General features: G+C 39.6%; 1 protein-coding gene across 1 annotated transcript in view; it reads left to right on the top strand.

Moving 5' to 3' along the window:
- The window catches only part of RELN (reelin), a 270,920-nt gene that overhangs the window by 38,318 nt on the left and 218,870 nt on the right, over window positions 1-13,732 (top strand). Inside the window, exon 2 of the mRNA XM_030447325.1 lies at window positions 4,558-4,668. Coding sequence (XP_030303185.1) covers window positions 4,558-4,668 — 111 coding nt within the window. The remainder of the gene's footprint in view (window positions 1-4,557; window positions 4,669-13,732) is intronic.

The raw sequence follows: 13,732 nt of genomic DNA, 5'->3' as shown, positions 1-13,732 counted from the left end.
TGGGAAGCTCTCCTGCATTTCTCATCCTAAGTTTGTTTTCTTCACTTTTATATTGCTGCTATGTGTCTTGACTAATAGGAGCAGTATACAGGGCTTCAAAGATTTTGGCCTTTATTAATTCTTTATTGAACTCCATTAACTCCCCACTCATGCCACTTCACATGTCATAGCTGTATCTCTGCCTGTAGTCCTTTTTCTTGCTTTGTTTAACTAGGTGTCATCAACAACAGCTGCAAATTCCATGGAATTTCTGTATATATCAGTCCTTTTGGTGGTATTTAGCTGATGCCAAAAAAGCAGCTAAATTCAGTAGGACCTGGCAGTGGCAGGTATGTCCTGAGATGATCCCCTTCCTCCATCTGGCAGTTTTTCTGCCTTTGCAGTTTAGATGCATTAACTGTAGTACTTTAAATATATTTTCAATAATTTTTACAATTTTAATGTTTTGAGTATCAGTCGAAATGCAACTATCTTTTCAGTGTTAATCAATGCTTCGAGAGAACATAGAAAGATTTTATTCAATTACTGCCACAGCCTAATAGATTTTTATAACATTATATGTATGTGTAGCATATAACACTGGAAAGACAGTGAAATTATGTTCACTAGAATAGCATGAGTTTCTCAAAAATATCTGAGAAACTTTTCCCTTATGAAGAAAGACTGAGGGAGCTGGGTATCTTCAGCTTGGAGAAGAGGAGAATGAGGGGTGACCTCATTAATGTTTATAAATAGGTAAGGGGCGAGTGCCAGGAGGATGAAGTCAGGATATTCTGACTAACAATAGGACAAGGGGTAATGGTTATAAACCGGAGTATGGGCGGTTCCGTATAAATATAAGAATTTTTTTTTCTTCTGAGGGTGACAGAGCGTTGGAACGGGCTGCCTAGGGATGTTGTGGAGTCTCCTTCCCTGGAGACATTCAAAACCCACCTGGACATGTTCCTATGTGACCCTACTCTGGCACGGGGTGTTGGACTAGTTGATCTTTTGAGGTCCCTTCCAACCCTTAAGTTTCTATGATCTGAAAGTAGCTACAGTTCAAAACCCACTTTGTCTTTCTTATTATGCTGCTACCCCCATTTGTGGTATAATTTCAGAAGCATCCTTTCCAGCATCCTTCTCCCTGACCTGCTTCCTCCTCTAGGCATGTCAGCTCCTGGCATGGCCAGGGGCATCGCTGCTCCTCATCCCACGGGAGGCCCCAGCTCCAGGGCTCTTCCAGAAACCTGTCATGGGAAGTGTGGGGCATCTCCAAAGAGAAGCTGCTGCACCTGCTCTGTTCCCAAAGAAAGAGCACCCACAGCTTTCCCCCCCCCCCCCCCCCCCCAAAGAAAGAGCACCCACAGCTCCCCAGAGATATGTGGTGCTGGCAGGAGCAGCACGGCAGCAGCCTGCATGTGCTGAGAAGCTGCAGTCAGCAACCTTCCATGTATTCACTGATGGAAAATGAATTGAAGTCATGATTCTCAGAAACACAGTGGTTTTGAACAGATTTGGGACTACAAACATGGCACTGAAAGACAGGTTGGGCAAAATGGCACCACACTTCTATGGTATTTCCATTTCAAGTTCCTGGGGATGGTGTTGGTCAGACTTCAGAAGCAACTTCATTTTTGTGACATTTTGCAGTTTTTTGAGTGGTGAGATTCTGCTGAATTGATGTTTTCTCATCAGAAGGCTTAGACTTTTGATAAAGATCCCTTTTTTTCCAACCAGCAGACATGACTTTCTACTTTAAAACACCAAGAATCTCCCCAGATCAAAGCATCATATCTCCACTAAGCACGTCTGCTTCAACTTTTTATAGCGAGTGCTATTAGTAAGTGCACTAAGAGTGCCAAATAAGGACACAATCTCCAGAAATATTTAGATACTAAAAAAGAAAACGTGGCTGAGCATGTGTGAATTGAATTTTTTTAATTTTATTTTTTAAATTTTTTAAAATATTAAATATAATTTCTCCAGACTTGGAGAACAGCTTTCTCACTTCAGAATGTAAAAGCTTCTGAAAGCAAATGACACTAGAATTTTTCAGCCAGGGCAACATAACATTTTTCTCTAACTTCATCTCAGAAATGAATGAAGTGTTTTGACTGAAATTCCCTCTCCCTTAAATAATTAAATCAGTCTGAGACAGACACTTACCATGGAAAAACAACCCAACATAACCATCAACAAAAAGCCCAAGAGGGCAAAAATTGGCAGAGATCTCAGGAACTTACAGTAGAAATAAATGCTGGGCAACTTTTAAAGTAGTTGTTCTCAGCTTTGCCTTGAATATTTGCAGTGTGTTGCCTACTCAGTTGTTCCCAGTGCAGCTCTCCTGTGTTTCTTGGGAAGATGTGCAATCCCTCTCTCGGGTCTTTTGAAAGCAGATGAGAGCTTCTTACCTCTGTGCTGTGGGCTCTGGGCTCCCACAGGTTCTCTTACCATCCCCTGGTGTGAAGGGTGAGCCAAGTCAGGCTGGGGCTCCCCACCTGCCCCAGTGCAGCACCTGGAAGCAGTGGCCATAGGGTGCTGCTCTCTGGGTGGCAGGGTCCAGCATCCCACCGGGTGATGCTCTTTGGAGGTGGCAGCAGGGCCTTGTGTCCCCCCCTGTCCAGCTGAATGGCCTGGGGAAGGCTTCCCTCTGCTTTAGTCATCCAAGTGCTCATTCTAAGGAAGGGTGTTGTGGAGGATGGAGCAATGCTGGTTGGGTTTGTAGATGAGATTCACCTGTTGGGTGCCATGGGGTGGATGGTGGGGCTGTGCCAGAGGCCCCTTTGCCTGTCCAGCCCTGGATGCTCAGTGAAGCTGTGCCCCTCCAGATATTTTCCAGGTTCCAGGTGGGTCTTGGCTTTCGCCCTCATTCCTGAAGCTCTGGATATTTGGTGTCAGCCACATATGGCATGATCCAATGTAAAGACAGAAATAAAGACTAGCAGAGGGGACCTCAGAGGAATCTCCATGTTGCTGTTGGAAGGGGAAGCTAGAGCCCTCGGGAGCAAGCTCCTAGTCCCAACATAAAATCATGGTCTTGCTGCAGGGCTGTGCCTTAGCACAGCTTTCTTGTTCTTGGTCATTAGCACTTGGCATGGTTTGTGTTTTATTTAATTCTGTGGGAATTTGATGTATTTCACCACTGGGTAGAGAAAAAAATCATCACTGGGAATGTCATGATTAATTTTTTCTTCTTGAAGAACTATGAAATTATTCCGAAATATATGACATGTGTATAATAACAGCCTAGTGCTCTGTGTTTAAAAAATGTGCTAGAGGGGATGTGCAGTTTCCCAGAGACTTAATGAGGGAGCCATACTGTGTTGGAAATTTTTCAACAATAAAAATTGACCTATTACATGCTCATGTAAAATGAGGGCTGACAATCACACAAATATGTCCAAAATCAAATGCAGGCATTGCAAAATATCACTTCTTTCCCAGAGAGAAACTAGTCACCTGTTCACAGTAGGATTTTCCATTATATCCTATTCAGTACAGAATAAGATGCTTCCCCACAGGGAAACAAAATGGCAGCAAAATACTGGCCTGATGCCCTTCTATCAATGCTTTTCACTGACTGTTTTGCCAAGTCTTCAAAAATAACACAGGCATATTTTTTCAACATATGTTTTTCCTCTTTGTTGGTTTAAAAGCACAAAGGGAAGAAAAGGTTCTGCATTATTCACTACTTCATCATCAAATACAGGAAGAATTCATTGTTGGCTCTTTTGATTTTCTTTTTCTCTCCATACTACATTTTTATTTAAAAAAAATCTGGTATCTTTTGCTGTTTTTTAAAACATATATCTCAGAGGTGGCCTCTTAAAAATTGAGCATATGGCTCAGAACCTGCGGCTACATTCAGGCAAATGTCTACTGCAAAATATTGAAATTTAGAGTCATGGGGGCAGAAAAGTTGGATTCAGAAATTATTCAGTATACTACTGAATAATCAAGGAAAGGAAGGCAATTAAATATAAAGGGTTAAATAAATTTAACATAGTAAATATTGCTCTTCTGCTCAGAACAAATTAAGCCCCTGTCAATGTTTGCATGTTCCTTAGATATTTAATAGTAAGTTTAAGCCAATGTGTACCCTAGGTGAAACACCAAATGACTGCTGGGATTAAAAAAACCCAACTGTTTCAAGTAGGAAAGCTGAGTCAATGTGGTAACTGGTCTTGATGCAAGTGTGTAAGCCTAGAAGTAACAAGACTCTTCTTCAGCAGGGAGGTTGTGCTGTATGGATTTCCTTGCAGGTTCTTTGCCTTTCATAATGCAGTTTAAAAAAAAAAAAAAAAATTCTACATGGTAGACTGTAGATTTGCAGTGCAGTTTCAGACTGAAATTTAGCACACACAGCTTGAATACTGAACAAGGTTTTTGGGGAAATTACATAGGTAAACCAATTTAAAGTAATTAAAGTGTCTGATGCATTCGGGGAATTCAGATGAATTTGCTATCCTGAATGATGGGATCTTATTCAAGTGCAGGAGTCTGCTCACAGAATGTGTAAAGGATCTTAAGTACTGCTTGTAAATAATAACATGTATTTTACTTCTCTCATTTCAGTGACTATTTCGACAAGTACCTTCTTTGATGGCTTACTGGTAACTGGGCTCTACACCTCTACTGGTGTTCAGGCTTCCCAGAGCATTGGTGGTTCCAGTGCTTTTGGATTTGGTAAGTCCAGTATAATTTATATTCTACAGCCCAGGATAATGAAAGCTGGTTGTACAGACGACATAAAACCCAACAGAGTTATTGAAAAAGGTTAATTTAGGCTGAGTAAACAATACATGGAAGTCAGTGGGAGTCAAAATCTGTCCAAAATTCTCCACTGCCTTATGTCATTATTTCTTTCATTACTCTTTTGTCTTTGGTCATCCTAGTACTGGTGTACTGCATTATCTGATTTTTTAAGAGAAAAGCTTTACCAGCTGAAGTGGTTAAAATAGACATTTCTAAATGATGTAACAGTCAGAATAAACTTAAGCATTTAGCCCAAGGTGTGAAACTGTTTTTAGGCTGAAAGACTGATTCCTGTGAGCTGAAGTCAACCTACTTTTTCCATTCACTTAAGAATAGAGTTTGCCTTAAAACCAAAATGGTGGATAAGGTTTTTTATATAACGATAATTTTCCATGCATGAAAACCAGAATTGTAGTAAAAGGGTAGGTCAGGTTTTGCAGAATTATTATATGTTTCAAGTTCTCTTGCATTCAGATGTAGCAGCCAGGACAGCTGTGCTTGGGAAAAGCACTTTTCAGAAGTCTCTTCTAAATTTATGCAAGTAATTTAAAGCTATACCAAATGTGGTTTGTTACTTGGTGTATTTTTTTTACATCCTTATAAATAATTGTAAGAATTGTGTTGTTCAAATTGTAGGAACTCAGTGAGCACTAACAGACAATCTGGGGTGAAAGTACAAGAATAGGTACCAGCCATATGGGACACCAACTGCTCTGCACTGGCAGTAGTATGTTTAAATGTTCATTTGCCTGATAGGGTTAAACTTCAGATATTTCTTCATAATAATCTTTCATCGTAATTATCTCTGTTAAAATGCATGTGAAAGACAGGCAGCCTGGACCTCTGTCATACAGCAGACAGGTGTTGGCTGGTAAATAATGTGATATAAGTATCATGTTACTTAAACCTGTATTGAGGGATAATATGAGAAGGACTTTGCCTCTGTCAATAGCACCACCAATACACCTCAAACCTTGGCCTTCAAAGGGAAGAGCACAGCTGCCACAGGTATTTCATGTCTTATGTAAAATGCACCAAAACCCCCACTTTTCTGGAAGAAGCATCACTGCTCTTTCTACTTTCCTACTGTTCTCTTTACAGGACCTGGTGGAGTAAGCAAGAAGGAAAGAACTTAGCAATGTGGAATTTTTGGGATGATCAAGTTACTGTCAGGCTATTGCCATCAAATTCATGTTTAAAGAACCTAAATAGCTTTGTGCATTAACAAAGTACATCTTTATTTTTTTCTAAATTTGTGTTTTCATCTGTAGAACAAGATGATAGTGGGCTCTATGCTCTGCAGTGAGATGAGAAGGCTGGCATCTTCTAAAGTGAATCTAGCACATGAATGATATGCATCTTTAAAACTATTTGGTAGTTCTTAAAATATTTTAAAGGATGCCATCTGTAGTAGAATAGTTTCCACAGTATTTAATGTATCATTCAATAAAATAGTAGGGAGTAGCACTGTTTCATTTTCTGAAGAAAACATAAAGAACTTTCTTCTGAAACCCTGGATCCGTCTGCTGTGTCAACATTTCCAGTTAGCAAAGAAGCTGCTGCCCCTTTCTAGGAAGTGATTCTGATGCTCAGGTTAGTTTAAGATTGTTGGAAATTTTTTTTTTCTTAAGTGCTGAGAACTATGTCAGGTTCAGAGACTGCAATTCAAAGATTTATGTGGATTAGACGAGAAGGGGCTAAGCTGGGTCTTTAAAAAATGAAGATAGCAATGTTCTGAAATTGGGCTGATAGTGGTTGCTTACTGAGCAGGGAAGAATATTTTTTTTCTCTCCCTTGCCATATTGCCATTGAAATGCTCTTGTCTGCATCACACAGGAGGTCATGGTAGATTATATTGTCAGGGAGACTGGAAGATTATCATAAAGTCTTCCCAACATACATATATCTGTCTTTTGTGCCTTAAGTTACTGTATTGTGGCTACAATTATCTTTTAATTACCTCATTTAGGAAGTCACTTGATGGAGACACAATCATTGTCAGTTATCACAGCTAGCTAGCCTTGCCAAGAAACTTTGAAGAAAAAATGTAAAATACATTAGTGCTAACAGAGTTAATTTTAAGGGTTATGTTTCCTTTCTTTTTCAGTATGTATTGTGTATCCAAAGAAATAATTCCTGGTTTCCTCTGTGGGATTAAACTGACATGAAACTTGCTGAAATTTTTATTTGGTAAACCTTCTAAGAACCTTTATAGGGAAAAATGAGTGAGCTTTTGGGGATAAAACTGAATAGCAGTCATAAATATTAATATTGTGTCCTAAGCTGAACCATTGTCTGGGTTCAGATAAAAGTAAAACTAAAACTGTAAAGCTAGTATTAGGACTGAGATAACGGATGTGTACTTCAAACCTCACTAAGCAAGCTGTGAAGATCCTTTTCCGAAGAAATAATCCTTAAATTGAACTTTTAAGAATAGCATTTCTTCCTTTGTTAGATCCCATGATAAAACAGAAGCCCTAAGCTGCATCTCTCCAGTATAATTCCACTCTCCTGGTCAGTGTGGTGCATAGCTGGGACTTGTTTCCATGTCCTTCAGCACTGCTCACTGAAGAACAATCTCTCATCTTCCCCTTTCTTAAGCCACAATCATACTTCTCAGTGTCATCCACATCTATCTCTCTGGAGACACATTTTGGACTCCTATGGGATCTCTCCATCTCTATGTGTCCTTTCCTCCTCCTGCTTTTGACTCTGAGGGGCCTTGTTGTTTGACCTCTTTTTAATAGCTTGGGGCATCTGCTGGCCAAGCTCTGGGCTTTATCAGCCCACCAAGGCTACCCTCCTGTACAGCCAATCTGTGCATATAGTCTCTCAGGGGCTCTGACTGCTTGGCTTCTTCTGAATATAAAAGTGGAAGGCAGAAGAACTAAAAAATAATGCTAGAAAGCTATAAATGTAGTGGTAGGTTTGGTGAGAATGATGGCTTACAAATGAGAGTAAGGTTACATGGGCTTGGTGGGTGGTACAGCACCACTTTGGAACTTGGGATAAGCAGAAAAATACAGCTCAGGTCCTCCAAAGCCACGTGCACTGGAAAGCAAGGAGCACAGTATCAGTTCTGCAATTCAAGGAGAAGATTACAGCATAATACCTCAGCAGTGATAAGGAGCACTGTGTGCTGAGGAGCTGCATCTGTCTCCTTACCTGAGACTGTCCTGGCTGATGGGCTGGCTGAGCAGATGTGCTGGGCTCTGCACATCAAAGCTTTCCTTTGACCTGCCACTCACACTGCACCTCCATGCATCTGGACTCTTCCCAAAGCTCCCTGGCTCCCCAGTAGATTTTCACATCAGGCACACATGACAAATTATATAATATTTAATTTAGTGTAATTAGTTTTTTACAAACTGCAGTGGAAAGTGTAAGACTTAATAGTTAAGCCCCAAACCCCCTAATGTTATGCAAAATCATTTATTTCATATTTATTAAAAGGTAAACATCAGTGAAGTAATTATAAGTAATTTCATTATAGTACTTGTAATATACAGTAGTCTTTCAACCTACATTCAACTTATTTTTGAAAGTCCATAGGCTCTGTTATGCTAGAGACAGTGTATTCAAAGTGTTGCCACAGGTTTAGCTGGCTAACAGAAAATTTCTGGTTTATTTTCTGTGTAGGTTTATACAACTTGAAATTTACTATCTTTTAAAATAGATGTCTCTCCTAGTGTAAGGTCATAAACTGATGGTGAATTCTATGTTTTGTTTAACTCTGTCAGTGAGCTTATAAGAAGCCATGAGAGTGATGTTATGTGGAAACATTTTAGTGCCTGAACAGGGGGATAGCATCTGCTTGAAAGTAAAAATTAGAATATGAAAGATCTTGTAATTTTTCCTTTTTTTTGCAATTCTTTGTTTCTGTACCATGGAGGTGATCACACCTGCTGTAAGCAATACATTGAGTATCTTGGATTTTTAAAAAATATCTGATAGATACAAATATTTAAAGTATGGTGAATAGTACATTTCCTGGAAAGAGCACTCAACAGAAAGAATTTACTTGGCATTACATTTTATCTTGTACTCTTTTATTTTTAGATTATTCTATTGCTTTCTGACAGCCTTCACATAATCCCTTGATTGGTTTTTTGTCTGCATACATATTTGCATAGCAGACCAAAACCAAAAACACCCTTTCAATTTATAGATGAAGGGTTGTTTTGATCCAGCTTTGTATGAGCTGAGAACTAGTGAAAAGAATAAAAACCCCTTTGGCTCACAAGTCAGAGGCAATCTTGGGGCAGAGTGGCTATAGGTGGGTGTCATTGGTGGTGCTGCTGGATTCATCCCCAGAGGAGGAAGAGCAAAGGGAGTGCCTGAGTGGCTGAAGGGCACCCACAGAATCCTCTCCAAGAGGGTCCTTCAAAAAATGATTTGCTTCTGCCCCTCCAGTTCTCCTGGTGCTTGGTCTGAAGCAACCATTGGAAGCAGCCAAGGCTCCTGCTGCTCCTGGATGAGGCATGAGGTTTGGAGCCTTCAGAGGGTTGGTTTTGGCATCAGTTTGTGCTCCAACATCGATGGTTCTGGGGTAACGTTTTGCTTTCAGATTTTGACAGATAAAGAAAAATATCCCCCACTACAGTTGTGAGATGGGAAAAGGCCAACTGTTGGATTTTTCTTGTTAGGTGTGCCTATAAATTTGATCCCACCTGCTCAGTCTTTGCTTCTCTTTTTTTTTTTTTTTTTTTTTGGGGGGTATTTTTTTCAGAGTTAAAAAAAATCAAGAGTGTTTGGTATATGCAAGTTCTTAAAAAAAAAACAAAGTTTTCAGCTATGTCACTGTGTACATGCTACTGCTCTTGAAGTGCAGTTTTTTTAACTTACTGAAATTGCTGTAGAACCCTAGTATACTTTGTGACAAGCCAAATGGGCTCCAGGACCCTCCCTTCACACTGGAGATATTTGCCAGAAACCAAACAGATGGTAAACTAGGAAGAAATGACCCTCAGCATTCTCATTAGAACAGTTGGGGAAATTTTAATAGGCCCCTGTTTGCCTCGTGTTGTATCTAATACCCTTTGAACTGCCTTTTTTTTTTTTTTTCTTACAAGTCAACTCCTGCCATGTATATTTTAATAGGAATTATCAAATACAATTTGCCCAGAAGATGTACCAGCCCTCCGCTGCTAATTAGCAAAGTTTAAATGATCACTGAGTTCTGGCATAATTGGAAAGAAATACTGTTTCTCCTGCCAATGCATAATTACCAATTAACAGGAAGATAAAATATCTGTAGAGCAGTCATATCTTGGAGAATTTGTGAACAGTCAATTAAGTAGGAAGTTGGTGCCAAACTGACACTGGTCAAGAAAGTTTACATTTGAGTTTACTTTTTAGATACTCCCCCCTGCAAATGGTATATAATGAAACCGTAATGAGGATTAAACTTCCAAAGTTTGTGTGTCACAGAGTTTAATTGCTCCTTAAAGGTCTTTATGGCCAAAAGCTGACTGTTTCTACAAGTGGTTGACTACCATGTGTGCCTTCTGGGAAGAGCTTCAGCTTTATTAACACAACATCTTTTTGTAATCATGGTGTAGGCAGTAATTACCCATGCTACCCAACAAGGAACTGTATCCTCAGGTATTTCCTGCATGTAACTGGGTATAATGGACAGCAATGCCCTAAGGTTGAAGGAACAAGCTGGTCAGAGGTGTCTACACAGAAAATACTTAAAACTTGCCTACTTTGTGACTAGTTTGACCCAGTACCATCAGCCTGAATGTTTTCACCCTTTTCTGCAAGAACTCTTGTAGTTGTCAGGTTTACCCTAACCCCCCGCCATGGCAGCAGCAGCTCTTGGATATAATCTGATTTTAGTCTGCTCTGCTGAGAAGCCCCAAGATACTTGCAGTCTAACAAACACTGGAGTGAGTGGTGTCTGCTTCATAATTGATTGCCAATGTCTCTGGAGTGTTGTGAGTTATTTTACTGTCAGCTTCATGATGTAACCTTCGAAACAGACCTATAGCTCCTGCTGGTATTGGTGTAGTCAAAACTGAAAAGGTGAATGAATCTCTGCAGAAGCATGGCAGGGATAACACTCCTTTGAATAGTGAGTGCAGGTGGGTGTTCACCTCTACAGACAACACAAAAGGCTTTGCTGATGAAGTGAGAGGTGGTCACTGCACTGGAATGCCGAGGAACATTATCTAGTGTGGCTGGGCTTGTAAAAGGGGCCCCCAGAGTTTTTAAACAAGAAAATGCCTTTAGAGAGAGTTTTACACAGCCAAAACCAAAGTGCTAATTGATGTGTTGGGGCCAATTTTGGTCCAATTTAGCAAGTACATTTATTCAGGTTTTTTTTTTTTAGGTCTTATATACATCTGTTTTTCTCTCCTGGGTGGCCAGAAAATGGTATGGGGAAAAGTTAAGGCATCATTGAATTTTAATGAGATTATTTTTTAATTGCATTTTAATTTTTATTAAAATGCATGCAGTAAAAAACTGATGTAAAACTTTGAAGTTGTCAGGTTTGGGTTTTTGCTACCTCATGCCTCTATGAAGATTCTGATCCCATGTATGGATTTCACTAAAATATTCTAAGATATCAAAATATTCATAGTGACAGGCTGGTGGTTTTTATCTATACTAATACTTACTACTTCCAATAAGGTGTACTTTCTGAAGTGTGCAATATGTAGGCAATTTTAACAATGGGAAATACAGTTTATATAAATATATATATTTAAAGAGACTTATGTCTTTGTTCCTGGCTCTCCTTTTTGAGTTTAAATATCAAATTAGTGTACTTTTGAATGCTGTTAACCTCCATATTTCAGGTTTTTATTTTTTGTATAACAACATGCTTGTGGCAATGTCTCCATTTTACCAACAGTAAATAAAGACAATAACAAATGTCAGAAGTATCCCACACATTTGATACCTGCTTTAAGATCTCTGGGCATTGACTTTCAATGATGTTTGTGACTTGAAATCACTGGAAATTTGGCACGTAGGAAATCAGATATACCAGATATACCATATCAGATATATGCAATTGAGTAGTTTTTAGAGCATCTGAGCATGTACAGGAGTAAAGCCCAGCTGCCCTGTGCACCAGCTCACAGCCTGGGCTTCCCAAGGCATTGCATCAACCTGGATCTTCCCCAGGGCTTCTCCATCCCTTGGACACTGGGATCTTCTTCTCCATCACTTGGACAGTGACCAGCACAGCACCTATCTACTAGCTAAGAACTCTACACTGTTTACCCAACACTTAAATCACAGCTACACCTGAGTGCAGGTACTCTCACATATCTCAATCTTGGAGATCAAGTCAGCTTGCCCACTCTTAGGACTAACTCCAGAAATGTAGTTTTCTGGGCTACCTAATATGTTTGTAAGTGAGCTTGTATGGAGAACTCAACATCTTCTACTTACTTCTTACTTACATCTTCTACCTGTGACCAAGTGACAAACAAAGAGCCCCAGCATAACTGCTAGAACCTGCCACACCAGATTCACTCAGATCCTATTATGTAGCTCCGAGTTCAACAAAAAACAGACAGAAGATAGTTGAAAAAGAAGGACACAGGAGGCAACCAGATACAAGCTATTGGTTTGGCCATTTACTTGCTTCCAAGATCAGCAGTTAAAATAATTGTAGAGCCTGAGGCCTTGACTTTTGCCCACTCTTCTAGTCCAGGACTCACTGAAGGGAGTAGCCAGGAAGCAAGGCAAGTACCTCTGATGGTCCATGGTGTCCTTGCGAGTGGGGAAATGTGTGGAACTTTCAGCTGCTTGCTAAATCTTCCCTTAAATTCCATCTTCCCTTTTTTAATGGGTAAATCATTTCTGTTTGGCATTGATAAGAGAAGTGTCAATGTACAAGTCAGTTCTCTTTTATTAGTATTTTATTTTCTTAAGAGTAATATTTGTTATATTTGTTCACCAGATAGAGAGTGATCTCTAAAGCAAAGACTTTATTATTCTGTACAGACATGCTGGCGTGATAAAACTTGATTTTTAGCTCTTCATGACTTATTATAATATGGATAATAGTCAAGGAAAACTAATTAAGCCTTCATTGATTGTGGCAACAATAACAAAATAGTTTCCTGTCTAAAACGAGTTGTCATTATGCTTTGAGAGCTACATTCAGCTGGACTGACAGGCTGAAGTTGCATGGTAATTCTTAGTAACAGAGAGGTATCTTCAATAAAGTAGTGGAAAAAAGGCTGTTGTCTAGAAATTTAGGGCCATCTTAACATTGCATTCTGTGTGTGAGTGCCTCAAGAATATATTAAGGAAGTGTTCCCATGGCTGCATGAACTTTGCACTGCCAATGTGCCTGCCTGCATCACATCTTGTCCCGTGCTTGTTTGTGTGATGCCTGATTGTCATGTGTTGTGCTGTGACAGTCAGCCAGAGCCCCCTTCCCCAGTGCTCCTGTTGTGCCAGACCTATTATTTTCCCTCCATTTTGTGTTGATCAGGATGTGATCACATATTCAAGCTGAAATTACTGGTCTCTTGGACTTCATCAATTATGATGCATTGAAGCCTCTTGCAAATGTGAAAGGATATTGGGAAACGGTTATTATTGTAATTTCCAAGACAAGTTTGTAAACTAATTTCTGGCATATTATGACAAACAAACGTTGTGATCAGACTGCTTCCCCCATATCTGCCAATTTGTTATATTTCAAAGTGGAGTTGATCATATGTGGTGAAAATTCAGGCTTACAGGAAAAAGGAGCCCAAGAGCCTCTGTTAATATCCTGATCATCACCTGTCCTACCACTTGATTTCACTGTTTGTTTGTTGTGAGTGTTGTGACTGATAAACATTTGTGTGTTTTCAGAGATGGTTCACAAGAAAAATCTGCTCCAGCTCTTGTAAAATGAATAATCCAAGATTATACCAATGAAAGGGAATTGCTGTTTGTGAGGAATAACTGGTAGGGTTACATCTTTATCAAATGCTTAAATACATGAACAAGAGAAGGTGGCTACCAAGCTCATGCTGTGGAC

The sequence above is a fragment of the Calypte anna genome, chromosome 1 (genome assembly GCF_003957555.1).
Source record: "Calypte anna isolate BGI_N300 chromosome 1, bCalAnn1_v1.p, whole genome shotgun sequence".
In the NCBI taxonomy this organism is placed as follows: Eukaryota; Metazoa; Chordata; class Aves; order Apodiformes; family Trochilidae; genus Calypte; species Calypte anna.
Note: the sequence above shows the minus strand (reverse complement) of the source record. Positions and strands in the feature narration are given on the sequence as shown.